This window comes from Mixophyes fleayi, chromosome 4 (assembly GCF_038048845.1).
Source record: "Mixophyes fleayi isolate aMixFle1 chromosome 4, aMixFle1.hap1, whole genome shotgun sequence".
In the NCBI taxonomy this organism is placed as follows: domain Eukaryota; kingdom Metazoa; phylum Chordata; class Amphibia; order Anura; family Limnodynastidae; genus Mixophyes; species Mixophyes fleayi.
Genome location: NC_134405.1, coordinates 21,764,360 through 21,779,932, shown reverse-complemented (window position 1 = coordinate 21,779,932; position 15,573 = coordinate 21,764,360). Strand labels below are relative to the sequence as shown.

At 40.2% G+C, this 15,573-nt stretch overlaps 1 protein-coding gene across 1 annotated transcript in view; it reads right to left on the bottom strand.

The window, feature by feature from the left end:
* The window catches only part of LOC142150535 (extracellular calcium-sensing receptor-like), a 28,848-nt gene extending 13,552 nt beyond the window's left edge, over nt 1-15,296 (bottom strand). Inside the window, exons 1-4 of the mRNA XM_075205731.1 lie at nt 15,180-15,296; nt 5,092-5,165; nt 4,476-4,767; nt 3,037-3,861 (exon numbers count right to left, since the gene is read on the bottom strand). Of these exons, the coding sequence (XP_075061832.1) occupies nt 3,037-3,861; nt 4,476-4,767; nt 5,092-5,165; nt 15,180-15,296 (1,308 nt within the window). The remainder of the gene's footprint in view (nt 1-3,036; nt 3,862-4,475; nt 4,768-5,091; nt 5,166-15,179) is intronic.
* Nucleotides 15,297-15,573: the final 277 nt, after the last annotated feature.

Below are 15,573 nucleotides of genomic sequence, written 5' to 3'. Positions count from 1 at the left end.
CCCCTCTGCTCTATTCTCAACACGGCTGCTTGACTCATCTTCCTCTCTCGCCGCTCCTCCTCAGCATCCCCTGTCTGCCTTGCCCTACACTGGCTCCCCATCCCCTACAGAATCCTTTTCAAACTCCTGACCACCACTTACAAGGCATTCTCCCAGTCTACTGCCCCCTATATCTCCAACCTCCTCTCCATTCACACTCCTGCCCGCTCCCTGCGCTCGGACAATGACGGTCGCCTCTCCTCCTCTCTGATTACCTCTTCCCACTCCAGAATCCAAGACTTCTCCCGTGCAGCCCCCCTTCACTGGAATGACCTCCCTCACTCCATCTGTCTCTCTCTCACTCTAAGCTCCTTCAAGCGGGCACTAAAAACCCAACTGTTCCTCAAAGCCTACCAACCTTCCACCTAACCCATTCTCCCCTCCCACCCCCTTTTCTCTCCCTTATACGTCAACTGGCTCCCTTTTGTACTTGAGTTTTGTTCACCCTCCCTTAGGATGTAAGCTCATTTGAGCAGGGCCCTCTTCCCTCTTGTGTCCTTACCTGCTCTTCTGCTCCGTCTTTTTTTGCATTAGCCTGCTTGGAGCTTCTGAAGTGTTGGTATTTTTGTTTACTGCTCAGTAATGTTTTACCCTGTATTGTCTACTGTTTGTGCATTGTACGGCGCTGTGGAACTCTTGTGGTGCCTAACAAAGGATAATAATAATAATAATAATGGTCAGGAATTGAACTCATGGCACCAGTGCTGTGAGGCAGAAGTGCTGACCGCTAAGCCACCATGCTGCCCAGTTGATGTAACTTACACATCGAATGGTAATTCTGCATATATTACACATCTTCCATAGCAGTGTAATGATAATCTGATGCCTGCTTAGAAGAAGAACACCAGTGGCTGTTGACTATGAAATAGTAAGCATTGGTATTCTCTAACAGCAAGTATGGAACAATATTGAACGGTAGCCTTAGTGAGAAGGAGTATTTCTCTGAGTGCTGATGACAATGGTAACTGACAATTCATCTTCTAATAGCACACTACTGAGTAGAATCAGAATCATTGTCCAATATATAGAATTTACTTGCAATGTACAATGAGTAATACAAATGATACAAGTGCTAGAATATATTGTTGTCAATTTCAAAGCCCGGGGTCTTATTATTAATATTATTTTGTTACTATTATTATTATTATTATTATTATTATTATTATTATTATTTATATAGCACTACCAATTATACAGAGCTACACATAGAATATGTGTCATTCACATTAGGCGATTACAATATAAAGTGCTATAAGGCAGCAATGCTAACCACTGTGCCAATGTGCTGTCCTATCATATAAGCAAAGAGTTAAAGATCGTTGTCTAGATAAGTATCAAGGATGTGGCACACTGGAAGTCAGAAATCGTAGACAATATAAAAGCAAAGGTCTGGTCCACTGAGACAGATTAAAAACACTGCTTGGCACAGCAGGGGTCAATTCCATTTTTTTTTTATATGCATATAAATAGAAGGAGATAGTAGAGTTCATAGTTAAGGAAAAAGTGAGGGTCTTGTACACTGAAAAGCATGGAGAGCATGAGAGTGAGACACTGGTGCAAGGTAACAAAGACAATAATCTGGCAAACAGGTTGCCGGGATAATACTGCGACTGAGGACCGCTGGGCACAATGACAACTCTACAATTGAACCTTTCTGCTCTAACCTGCCATCTGCTTCACATGTGTGTATAAGTAATCAGTAGAACTAGCTGCCATTGGTAGGCCAAATTTTCCACCCGGGTTCCTGTTCCACCAGAGTCTACATGCCATTACACCAGAAGCATGTGAGTTATATCAGTATGAGAAATTATCAGCAGTACCAGCGGCAGCAGCTATGTCATGGCAATAGGGTTTCTGGGATCCGTCTCTGGACCCTTGGGACTAGCTGTGACTGGAGTGTAGAGGAAACTGGGAGGCCGAATGAATGTCTAATCCTGTATACTGGATGTTAGGAGGAGGAATGCTGGACTGGACTCTGTTCTGGAATAAGTGACTGGAATCTGTACCTGTTTGACTGGAACCTAAACGTGGGAGGACCTGAACCCACAACCAAAGACTTAATACCTCCAAGAACTCAGAGACTCAGACAAATATAGTACCACAAATGGGACTGGGAAGACTCAGAACTCAGGCAGAGAATATACAGGGGTGGCAGCCTCCTGAACAGAATAAGCCTGGAACTGGCCCTGGACAACTCAGAACCTGGGGTAGGCCTGGAACTGAAAATCAGTACCCCGAGACACAGAGATGGCTCCACAATGTGGATGACTCAGAAAAACAGCCTACTACCCCAGATAGCCAGTAGGAGAGACAGGAATAGATTTGTGAAAGGAGGATCCACACAGAAAGTAACAGCTTAATAGTAATTATTAATAACAATAATAACCATCATCAGTTCATTGTCTATTCAAAATTAATTAGTAGTTTAACAATTAACAATTACCAGATTGGAATAAGCTACTTTCAGCAACATAACAAACACATATATCGTAATGATAATTTGATAATAATGATAAAAATAACAATTATTTCAAATGCTCTGTGTAATCAGTGCAGGAACCACTGCTGTGTATTGGGGATGAACCCCAGCAGCCCCCAAACACAAACCAGTTCCACTGCAGCCAGCCATATTGATCCTCCCATGTGAAGCTACTCACATTACACCCAGCAATGTTATGAAATCCCCTATCCTTAAAATGGGGCAAATTTTATCAAATTGTAATAACACAAAACATTTCTAAAAAAATTCACACCCCAATGATAATGCACTGAAACAATATCATTCTAAAATATTTTTTTTCTTAAAACACACTTTATACCGAGTTATGCAGAAAAAGGCAAAATATGGAAAAACAGTGTAATTTTTCAAAACAGTAAAAGAGGCAATATTTTTTAACATTAGATTATACTAATGTATTTGATAATGCAGAGTTATATTTCAACACAATATTGCAGATGATCCCTCCTTTAGCACTTTAGCCCAAATCATAACTTTACCTGCCATGATTTCAAATGTAAAATGTCTTTACAAGTCATATAAGAAACGGTTCCTTCTCTTGATTTGCAGTTTTTCAAGTCTTCCAAAGCTTTGGCCACAACATGGACTGCAGCATAATAACTATAAGTAAATATTAAGCTGTTGGTGTAGAGGAAGCTGTTCTTGAGGCTGTCTATGCTCTCTGTTCCTGTGCACTCTTTCAATGTGGTTTTCAAAGAACTGGTTATGTTATTCTGATACAGAAACTTGCAATTGAAAAGTTTCTCCCAATATAAGTTCACCCAGGACTCTGGTAAAGAAGGGTGGACCTTATTGACATAGTCACTAAATCCTGGAATCCCTCTATTTTTGATATATAAACCAATGGACCCGGATAAAATCTGAGAAAAGCTTCCAGCTGAGAACAAATTAGACATTGACCAACCAGCATTGGAGACAAAAATCTTCCCATTGATTTTCTGTTTCAACATTTCACTCATAATAGGAACCAAATTACTATCAGTAGAGAAGATAATGACAACCTTAACAGTCGACTCTTTAATGACCTTGACAATGTGGGGAGCATTGTGGTTTGGTTGAGACAAACGAATATACTCAGTGAAGGCCACACATACTCCAGCCTTTATTATCTCTTGTCTGATTGGCTGAATACCCTGTAGACCATAATCATTTTCCACAGCCAACAGACCAACCCAGGTCCAACCAAAGTGCAGAATCAGATTTGCCAGTCCTATAGACTGTTCCTTATCACTGGGAACAGTCCTGACAAAGGAGGGAAACATGATTTGATTACTTAGTAGGGAAATACTTGATGTTGCACTGATCTGGAAAAAGAAAGATAATTACACATAAGTACATTAACAGCATGATTTATTTTCTTTGTGACTTAAAACATTGAAACATGCGAAATCAGTATGCTATGACCTCTAATATAGGGCATGTCCATGAACCTGAGTGGACTCAGAGGCCTGTATGCCCTGAACACTAGTAACAAGTTGTAAATACATCTCATAATTAACTTGCTACGCTTGTACATGATTATCTAATTTCAATGTCTAATTTATACATTTTATGGTGCACTAAACATATAACCTTTTAGGCAATATACATTATTATTGTAGTTGGAGACAAGCAAATTAATTATACTGTAACATGTAAATAAAGGCTTGGATAGATTCAGATATATGGATTATAATGTGTAAACAAGACATTGTCAAGGACAACGGATGCTGGTCATATATTGAATGCCTCTTTTGGACTCATATGGTGCATTAAGTGAAACAATAGGTTAATTCTGGTAGTCTACAGTCCTAACCATATCAACAACTGCATTGTATGTAGTTCTTGTTATCGAAACTAAAATAAATACAAGCCAATGTACATTCTTTCTTACGTTAAAAGTATTCTAGCATAGGGCGCATAATTATTATCTTCTTACCTGAGGGTATCTGAAGACCCCTAGAATGTTTGCCAAGATAATTGAGTTTGTGGAATAGGTAGATCCTATAACAGCACTGAAGGTTGGTTGTCCACGACACCTGTAGTTGGGGATGGCCGTGCCGGATTCAGTTAAGAAATGTAAAGCTCCTTGTAGTTCATAGTGAGGCACACTACATGTTTTATACATCTGTAATCCTAATGTAATATTGCCAAGAACATTGGGAGTCACGTTAATCTCTTCTAGAGCAAACATCATGGCTAGAAGTTCGTGGTAGGAATTCAACCAAAATCTACAGGACCGAAACATATACAAGACACAGAAAGTAAAAATAATTAATTAAACAGAATAAAATAACAAAATATCATATGACTAATCAAGTAGAAACAATGTAAATAAATGGAAAGCAGTTGAAAAGTAAGCTGTGATCTAGCAGACTGGCCGGAACTCAAAAGTTCTTGGTGTCCCTAACCAGATGGATCCTGCACTGAATCTCTTTTATAGAAACCCTTAGTGCTGAGAGGAGCCTTTGGACTTTTCTCTGGAAGCGGGTCTGTCTGGGGTCTATGTCCAAAGACAAATATGATGGAAAGATTGACACATTTACTTTCTTTACCCCATATTTGCCTCTTCCCTGGGTTTGTGCTTCTTTTCCAATGGGGAGTTTCCAAAGGAGGAGTCATGGGGAAGCTACAGCGTCCAAACATAGTAATTAGATTATTCATTAACATGCAGCATGTGAGCCCATCCCTCTACTCTTAGAGCATGTGAGCCTATCCCTCCACTCTTGCAGCATGTGAGCTGATCCCTCCACTCTTGGAGCATGTGAGCCTATCCCTCCACTCTTGCAGCATGTGAGCCTATCCCTCCACTCTTGCAGCATGTGAGCCTATCCCTCCACTCTTGCAGCATGTGAGCTGATCCCTCCACTCCTGCAGCATGTGAGCCTATCCCTCCACTCCTGCAGTATGTGAGCCTATCCCTCCACTCCTGCAGCATGTGAGCCTATTCCTCCACTCCTGCAGCATGTGAGCCTATCCCTCCACTCTTGGAGCATGTGAGCCTATCCCTCCACTCCTGCAGCATGTGAGCTGATCCCTCCACTCCTGCAGCATGTGAGCTGATCCCTCCACTCCTGCAGCATGTGAGCTGATCCCTCCATTCCTCTGTGTGTAATAATCCTCTAAATGTGACAGAGGTGGAGCAAAGCTGCAATGTATGTGAGGAACAATTGTTACAAGCCACTGAACTGCTATTACAGTTACATGCTACAGCACAGACCCATGTATGTAGAAGTTGTCATACTGCATTATTGGCCAATTTTGCTCCCCTTTGGGACCAGTTCTAAATCATGTGACCTCATTGAACTTTTTCATCTCACCATGGCAACACTGCATCATCACTGGGTTTTTCCTTGGTGATGCCATTTATAAGCAGAGATTTTACTGCTATTCAAGAAATTATAGGATTTAAAAAATATTCCACAGTACTGTGATATCGTTATTTATTTATATATTTATTTATTTATAACTTTTTTAAGCTGAAAAAGAAACCAAAATTGCAGTAAAACTTTTAAGAATGAATCCAACAGTTCTTAGAATCATAATAGATTTATTCCTGGATTTCAATCTTCCAAGACCAGGTGAGAGATGTGCTCATCAGACAGGACACATGTATAGGTAAACCCTAAGGAAAGCTCTCAAACCCCCACCTCACTTTCTCAAGTTCTCATTTAATCATATGCTTCCTTAGAACTTCCTGCCACAAAAAAGAAATCTTTAATGTATAGAGCAGCGGTTCCCAAAGTGTGCGCCGCGGCATCCCTGGGAGCCACAGGGGTGCCGCGGCGCTGTCACAGGGGTGCCGCGACCAGCCAGAGGAAAAAAAGAAAAAAAAAGAAAAAAACTTACCAATTCACGCGGTGTCGGGACCCAGCATCCTCCTCTCTCTTGCAGCGCGCCCGACAATCAGTGACAAGCTGCGGGAGAGAGGAGGATGCTGGGTCCCGGCGCCGCACGGATTGGTAAGTTTTTTACTTTTTTTCTTTTTGAGTGAGAGGAGGCAGCGTGAGAGAGGGCAGAGTGGCAGCGTGAGAGAGGGTAGAGTGGCAGCGTGAGAGAGGGTAGAGGGGCAGGATGAGGGAGGGCAGAGGGCAGCGCTGAGAGATGGCAGAGTGAGAGGGCAGACGGGGCAGCTTGAGAGAGGGTAGAGGGACAGCGTAAGAGAGGACAGAGGGGGGCAGCGTGAGAGGGGGCAGCCTGACTGGATGCAGAGGGGGCAGACTGTGTGGAGATGAAGGAGGTCACAGTGTGAGTTAGTTGTCAATTATTCTTTGACAGAAATATAATTGAAAAAAATATATAAAAATATTATTTTTTCCTTGGATCTTAGCGTATTATTTTTGCATACAACTAAATAAGTATTTCTGTCCTGACCTAAATACGTATTATGTTTTTTTGACCCAACTACTTCTAAAACAGGACTGCTCGATAATTATTTTGGAGGGGTGCCTTGAAAAAATTATGGAGACTCTAAGGGTGTCGCGAACTGCAAAAGTTTGGGAACCACTGGTATAGAGGTAAAGGTTATCCTCATCTGAAGCATCACATTTCCTTAAATTTTAAGTTGAAGTTAAGAGCCCCGTCTTTACACCCACAGTATTTTTACCCTGATAGAGTAATACTTCTCATTCAATCACTCACATCTCTGACAGAAATACATAATTTTCCTTGATGAAGCATCTCTAAAATGTGTTCCCTGTTCTCTTACACAACACCACCAAAATGCACTGACTAAACCATGAGTTGTCCTTGCCCTCTACAGACCTCAATCTATTATTATGCATTCTGCTATCAGGTCTATTGAGTCTATAGAGTGATTATAGCCGCTATTTGACATGAATATATATGAAATGCTGTGTATTACTGAGCTGAATATAACACATAAAATAGTAGGAGCGTGTGAGTGACAGCTTTGCAGAGTTGCTGTGTGGAAATGACTGCATTCTCAGATGTATGACCTGTGGGTGGGGTTCGAATTTACGGAGGCAATAAAAACAACAGGCAGTAGGACGAAAAAAAATAAAGGGAACTCACTTGCCCGACTCGTAATAAATGCCGACTGAGCTTAAGAATGACAAAACAAGTCCCCAACAGTGTGCTAAGAAATCACTATCAGCAGTAATAATGGCAGCCTGTTTTGACGTCAATTTAAATTGCGACCTATATATATCAGTAGTTTTAAAGAGGCAATGCCGGGTCCCTACCCCTAACCTTATTCCTTACCCTAACCCTAAAAATAACCTTACGCCTACGCCTATTCTTATTTCTAGCCCTATTCCTAACTAGGGATGTGCACCGGCCACTTTTGGTGTCTCGTGTTTTGTGTTTTGGATTCGGATTTGCTTGAGGTTTTGGGTTCGGATTTGTTTCGCAAAACACCTGACGAAAGGTTTTGGTTCGGATTTAAGGTTTTGGATTCGGATTTATTTTGAAAAAAGCATAAAAAGTGCTAAAAACAAGTTTTGTGGTTTTTTTTCACTCCTACGCTATTATTTACCTCAATAACATTCAATAACAATAATTTCCACTAATTTCCAGTCTATTCTGAACACTATTGTTTCACAATATTGTTTTTAGGCCAAAAGGTTGCACCGAGGTAGCTTGAGCACATAATGCCAAAAAAAGAGGTACAAGATGGAATTGTTCTGGGCCCTCCCTCCCACCCCTCGTGAGATTCGACGCGAGACTTGGACGACAAAGCCTCGTTTTCATTTTTTTGCCCGCCGGAAATATCCGAACAGTGCTCGGATCCCGTTCGGATCCGCACTGTTCGAGTGGGCTCGGATTAGCGGAATCCGAGCCCGCTCATCTCTATTCCTAACGCTAAGCCTAAGTGTAAGAGTTAGCTCTGATGACAAGCGGCATTGTGGCTTTAAAAATACTTATATAGAGGTCGCAATTTAAAATGACCTCAAAACAGGCTGCCGCTATTACTGCTGATCGTGATTAGTTAGCACACTGTCCGGGACTTGTTTTTACATTCTTAAGGTCAGTCATCATTTATTCGGAGACGTTTATTTTTGTTCGTGGTAGTCACTGTCGGTGTTATCTGCACCGTTAAAGTCACTACCACCGGTCCGAAATTACATCAGGACTCTGCCCTAAAATTGTCAGAGGAGCTTCAGCTCTCTGTGTTGGATTGAGGAGGCAAACCTTTACTTCTTGCTAGTTCAGGAGCAGAATTAGAACTTTAACATTGAACAATGTATTTTACTTCCATGTCAGAACATTTTAATTTTAGGGATTAGTGGTTGTTTAAGCAGGTACACATCATTAATCACCTCTCTCTGCTAGTTCATGCATCCGCTCTCACATTTCATACGAAATTCAAAATACTTTCTGTAAAGTACATATTTTACATTCTACAGAAAATTGTACCATTGTTGAGAATTGCCCTGCCCCAGAACAGGGAAGGTGGTACATGGCTATGCCAGGGGAGCGGCAGACAAGGTAGGTGTTCCTGTAATATCATTTTTATAACACTCACATGATATCTACCAAACTCCTAGCTCCTGGTAGTTCAAAGAGTTCTGTGAGCATGAGAAATATTTTAACAATGATAGGTGGTAAAGGCTGGGTGGGTAAAATTTAAATGAGAATCAAATAAAAAGTAATACACATTTAATATACAGAAAAGGTGACTTTAGCAAAGCCTAAAAAATAAATAAAAATAAATACATAAAATATGCTCTTACTAGTATTACAGCTGCTTTAGGGACCACTAAATATCTTGCATTTCAATCTAAACACCTTATGCATCATGGTATTTTCTGCATGCAATTCCCAATGCAATAATACTTTGTAAAATGTACAATAGTGATGTACGGAATGAAGTCAGCCTAGCTGTCTGCTCACACTTACAATTCATTGACAAAAATATACAAGTGGATAAAATAAAAGGAAATGTGATTATAAAATGGGCAATTCCCAAAAGCAGAATACAGGTGTGCACCTATGTAAGGAGAAAGAGAACCAGTGGTGGAATTTGTGCATTTGCAGATGTTATTGGCACCTAATATTTTAGTATCATCAATAAAATATCAGTTATGATTATTTAGTATATTAGATCTAGTTTGTGCAGTATTGTATTATACCTTTAGTATAACAATGAAGGATCAGCCAGATATCAAACAGGTGAGTCCAGGAACAATATATAATTCGATTGTCTGTTGTTACAGGGCAGGAACAGATAATGACAAAGTGACAATGGAGATTTAATGACGACAGCAACATGCAAAAGAATAGCAGAGATGTGTTTCAATGAATTTAAAAGATTCAGGCTTACTGCTTTGAATTAATTTCTTTACCCATCCAGTACAATCATTATAGCAATCATACAATTATAATCCACACTTACGTTGTGCATTGGATTCTGGGTGGTCTCTCTGTGAAGAAAATCTTTTGGTAAACTTTATCCATAAGAAGTGGTATCACAACTCCTATCATGATATCTCCAGGTTGTGTTAACCCCTCAAGAGCAGGGAGATCCAGTCTGCATCTCTGATACATGCAATAAATCAATTGAAGATGGAAAGACATTGCTATGGTCCAAATTACTGGTGGGAAATTGTTCATTTTATACAAATGTGTTGAAAATGACCTGTAAACAAAGCTGACATGTCACTTTTAGTACTTACCACCATTATAGTTGGGAACATTAAGATACATACATGTAGTATGACTACTCATGTACTTAAGAGTGTATGATGAAGATGTAGTGACAGTGATGTGTATAGATGAGGGTGTATGATGAAGATGTAGTGACAGTGATGTGTATAGATGAGGGTGTATGATGAAGATGTACTGACAGTGATGTGTATAGATGAGGGTGTATGATGAAGGTGTAGTGACAGTGATGTGTATAGATGAGGGTGTATGATGGAGGTGTAGTGACAGTGATGTATATAGATGAGGGTGTATGATGAAGGTGTAGTGACAGTGATATGTGTATAGATGAGGGTGTATGATGAAGATGTAGTGACAGTGATGTGCATAGATGAGGGTGTATGATGGAGGTGTAGTGACAGTGATGTATATAGATGAGGGTGTATGATGGAGGTGTAGTGACAGTGATGTGTATATATGAAGTATATGATGAAGGTGTAGTGACAGTGATGTGTATAGATGAGTGTGTATGATGGAGGTGTAGTGACAGTGATGTGTATAGATGAGGGTGTATGATGGAGGTGTAGTGACAGTGATGTGTATAGATGAGGGTGTATGATGGAGGTGTAGTGACAGTGATGTGTATAGATGAGGGTGTATGATGGAGGTGTAGTGACAGTGATGTGTATAGATGAGGGTGTATGATGGAGATGTAGTGACAGTGATGTATATAGATGAGGGTATATGATGGAGGTGTAGTGACAGTGATGTGTATAGATGAGGGTGTATGATGAAGATGTAGTGACAGTGATGTGCATAGATGAGGGTGTATGATGGAGGTGTAGTGACAGTGATGTATATAGATGAGGGTGTATGATGGAGGTGTAGTGACAGTGATGTGTATATATGAAGTATATGATGAAGGTGTAGTGACAGTGATGTGTATAGATGAGTGTGTATGATGGAGGTGTAGTGACAGTGATGTGTATAGATGAGGGTGTATGATGGAGGTGTAGTGACAGTGATGTGTATAGATGAGGGTGTATGATGGAGGTGTAGTGACAGTGATATGTATAGATGAGGGTGTATGATGGAGGTGTAGTGACAGTGATGTGTATATATGAAGTATATGATGAAGGTGTAGTGACAGTGATGTGTATAGATGAGTGTGTATGATGGAAGTGTAGTGACAGTGATGTGTATAGATGAGGGTGTATGATGGAGGTGTAGTGACAGTGATGTGTATAGATGAGGGTGTATGATGGAGGTGTAGTGACAGTGATGTGTATAGATGAGGGTGTATGATGGAAGTGTAGTGACAGTGATGTGTATAGATGAGGGTGTATGATGGAGGTGTAGTGACAGTGATGTGTATGGATGAGGGTGTATGATGGAGGTGTAGTGACAGTGATGTGTATAGATGAAGTATATGATGAAGGTGTAGTGACAGTGATGTGTATAGATGAGAGTGTATGATGGAGGTGTAGTGACAGTGATGTGTGTATGGATGAGGGTGTATGATGGAGGTGAAGTGACAGTGATGTGTATAGATGAGGGTGTATGATGGAGGTGTAGTGACAGTGATGTGTATAGATGAGGGTGTATGATGGAGGTGTAGTGACAGTGATGTGTATAGATGAGGGTGTATGATGGAGGTGTAGTGACAGTGATGTGTATAGATGAGGGTGTATGATGAAGGTGTAGTGACAGTGATGTGTATAGATGATGGTGTATGATGAAGGTGTAGTGACAGTGATGTGTATAGATGAAGTATATGATGAAGGTGTAGTGACAGTGATGTGTATAGATGAGAGTGTATGATGGAGGTGTAGTGACAGTGATATGTATAGATGATGGTGTATGATGAAGGTGTAGTGACAGTGATGTGTATAGATGAGGGTGTATGATGAAGGTGTAGTGACAGTGATGTATATAGATGAGGGTGTATGATGAAGGTGTAGTGACAGTGATGTATATAGATGAGAGTGTATGATGGAGGAGTAGTGACAGTGATGTGTATAGATGAGAGTGTATGATGGAGGTGTAGTGACAGTGATATGTATAGATGATGGTGTATGATGAAGGTGTAGTGACAGTGATGTGTATAGATGAGGGTGTATGATGGAGGGGTAGTGACAGTGATGTGTATAGATGAGGGTATATGATGGAGGTGTAGTGACAGTGATGTGTATAGATGAGGGTGTATGATGGAGGGGTAGTGACAGTGATGTGTATAGATGAGGGTGTATGATGAAGGTGTAGTGACAGTGATGTATATAGATGAGGGTGTATGATGAAGGTGTAGTGACAGTGATGTATATAGATGAGAGTGTATGATGAAGGTGTAGTGACAGTGATGTGTATAGATGAGGGTGTATGATGGAGGTGTAGTGACAGTGATGTGTATAGATGAGGGTGTATGATGAAGGTGTAGTGACAGTGATGTATATAGATGAGGGTGTATGATGAAGGTGTAGTGACAGTGATGTGTATAGATGAGGTGTATGATGAAGGTGTAGTGACAGTGATGTATATAGATGAGAGTGTATGATGAAGGTGTAGTGACAGTTATGTGTGCCCTACTTACAGTACAAAAATCAGCTCTGTGAATTACAGCTAGTTATTAATCAGCTTTTATAGGGAAACTTGTGCGATTCATAATTGCAGCACGTATGTTTAACATTAGTAAGGTGGGAGTCTCAATGGACTTTTTCAAGATATTTATCATTATCCGTGTGGAAAATTATACACTTAATTGTACAGATGTGATGTCCCAGCTGTATAATTTGTAACCTATGGTTAGATAGTAAACACAACCTTGTAAAGCAAGTCTAATTGTATTAACAGGGCCTCAAATAGATTTCTAGTGTCTATGCAATGATTAGAGGAATTATGTTATCTATAGTTGCATTTTCTGCCATTTATTTTATCATTAATAATAATATATTCATTTTGATAGTGTTCTGTCCTTTTTCTTTATTCCTGCTTAAATCATCACTGCATGGAAAGTTAGAGATAATGGGCCACATTCATTAAGGAACGTTAAACAAAAGTAAGCAAATAAGGCAAAACCATGTTGCATTGGAGGGGGAGGTAAATTTAAAATTTGATGGCAGATTTATAGTTTGGGTAGGGCAAGTCCTAGATCATCTTTAAATTTCAATGTACAAATAAGCTATCAAGTATTAGTGTGCTACATGAAAAAACAGCCAGCATTTTCCTTATGTGCAAAATAATCAACTCATTTGCACCACTTGTATTGCAACATGGTTTTGTCCAGAAAACATGAGTAAGAAATCTTATTAAATTTTTTGCTTAACTTTCCTTAATGAATCAGGCCAAATGATATTTAGTTGAATGAAAGAATTTAATTTAATTTAGAAACATAAATATTACATTTTCATTTTTAAAAAGCTAACATTGTTTTCACGATCACAGCCAGTGCTGTGTCATTACTACTGCATGTCATGTCCTCCCATACATGTTCTATAACCAATTACAACTAGCTGGCCTGTGCAGGTTAGCATGGTGTTTCCTCATGGTAATTAATTTGGCCATACATGCATGTTGATTTTGCTAATGTCAACTAGTTTATCTGTGTAAAGGGAAAGGGATGCCATAGCATAATTATCCTCATATTAAAACAGACCTCGGCACCAACTGGGTTTTGTTGTCCACTCAGTTGTGTTCAGCAAATACTTGAATGATCAGTATAGAACATGTTGCTTCTATTAGATGGAGGTTAAATAGTAAATGAAGCCCCTGTGAATAAAACAAGCCAGCCCTATTGCTGAAACATATAAATAATCATTTTAGCTATCCTACTACCAAAAGTCGGAGCTATGTAACATGTGCATAAGACAGATGGAAACTTTACAACATCCAGTGTGATGGGCAAATATTCCATTGCTCTTTTTGAGCAGCAGTGATTCTATAATCTTGGGTTATTCTATAATATTGGGTGCTTGTATAAAGTTTTCTCCCACTCCTGTATATCCACAGGTTCAAATACCTCTCAATCAGAAGATCAGAGCAAGGGCCTCTTGACCTGACATTGTTAGGATTCTAGGCTCTCATATAAAGCGAACCTAGAAAGTGCACAGGATGTCATATTGAACATATAGTCTGATGCCTGATCCTTGCCACCACCAAGGACATGTAAAAGTAAAGTCCTTTGCTGTGATATAAGAAAATAGTCATGCAATCGTTCAATCAATCTGTCTAATATCTGTTTTTTCTTTCAGCAAAAGTGCATAAAATAGATGTATGCTCATTGACACAAACTTTGATAGGGATTGTGGCAGTGTGAGAAACTGCCATATTTAAGGAAAGGGTTAACCTTCTGGGAGTCAGGAGGAAGTCACAGCCATTCCTCAAAGGCTCACATTTAATTTAGTATTGTCTGGTGTCTGGGGAGGATATCTCATCCTGAACTCCATATACCCTGAATTTTCTGCATTGCTTTCATTTTCTGTTCTTGTGTACTGTTGAGTTATGTTGTGGATCCTCACAAAACTCCTCAAGTACCTCTAAACCCCCAGTTGGTACGTGAGGATCCATGTGAGCCAAATTTAACTTCGGGGCAAAAAGGCTCCATAACGGACCTGATTGAGTTTTCAGACGTATTCTTGGATATGCAGAGGAGGACTAATTTGCTTCTGCATGACATGACTCCTCCCAGTGTTGTGGTCAGTCAAAGGCCATTCAGACATAATAGAAGGAAATGAGAACACGCAATAAAGGAAGTACATAACATGTTATGCTTAGGTACCATAGAATATCTCTCTCTCCTGGCTGTTGTTTGGCAGCTGAGACACCTTTCCTTGGTGGCACAGACTGCATCTTCCATTCCGACTGGTTGCATAGCAGGCAGGACACTGTGTTGATACTTTCCGGTCTCATGACTATTTTTACCCTGTCACGGGGGCAAGGGGGGGCTTGCTCCTGGATGAGCAATATGATTGTCCCTTTGTTCTTTATATGGCAGGGAGGGCTTAGCATGCTTGTTAATTATATTGTTGTGCCTGCACCTATTTACCTGCTCCTTTGCTGTATGTTTGCTGTATTGATTACCTGTTGCTGACCTATTGCTTGTTTCTGGATATTCACTGCTTGCAGCCCATCTTGACCCTTGGCTTGATTCTGGAACATCCATGCTCGATGCCCACCTCAACCATCTGGATTGTCTATGGTTATTTTTGCTCTCTTCCTGCCCTTGACCATTTGCATTGCTACTGGTATACCCTCTGTCTACCGTGTGGTGTGCTGTACACCCAGTCTCTATACATCTTCACTACCTTTGATAAATTTCTACTAAGTTTGAGTTTAAGTCCTGGGGGCATGTGAGTATCTGTGAGAACATCTTTCTCTACAGTAAAGGTGGCATGCTATAGGTGAAGATCTCTTTCTCGCTCTGTTCTAAAAGTTTATCA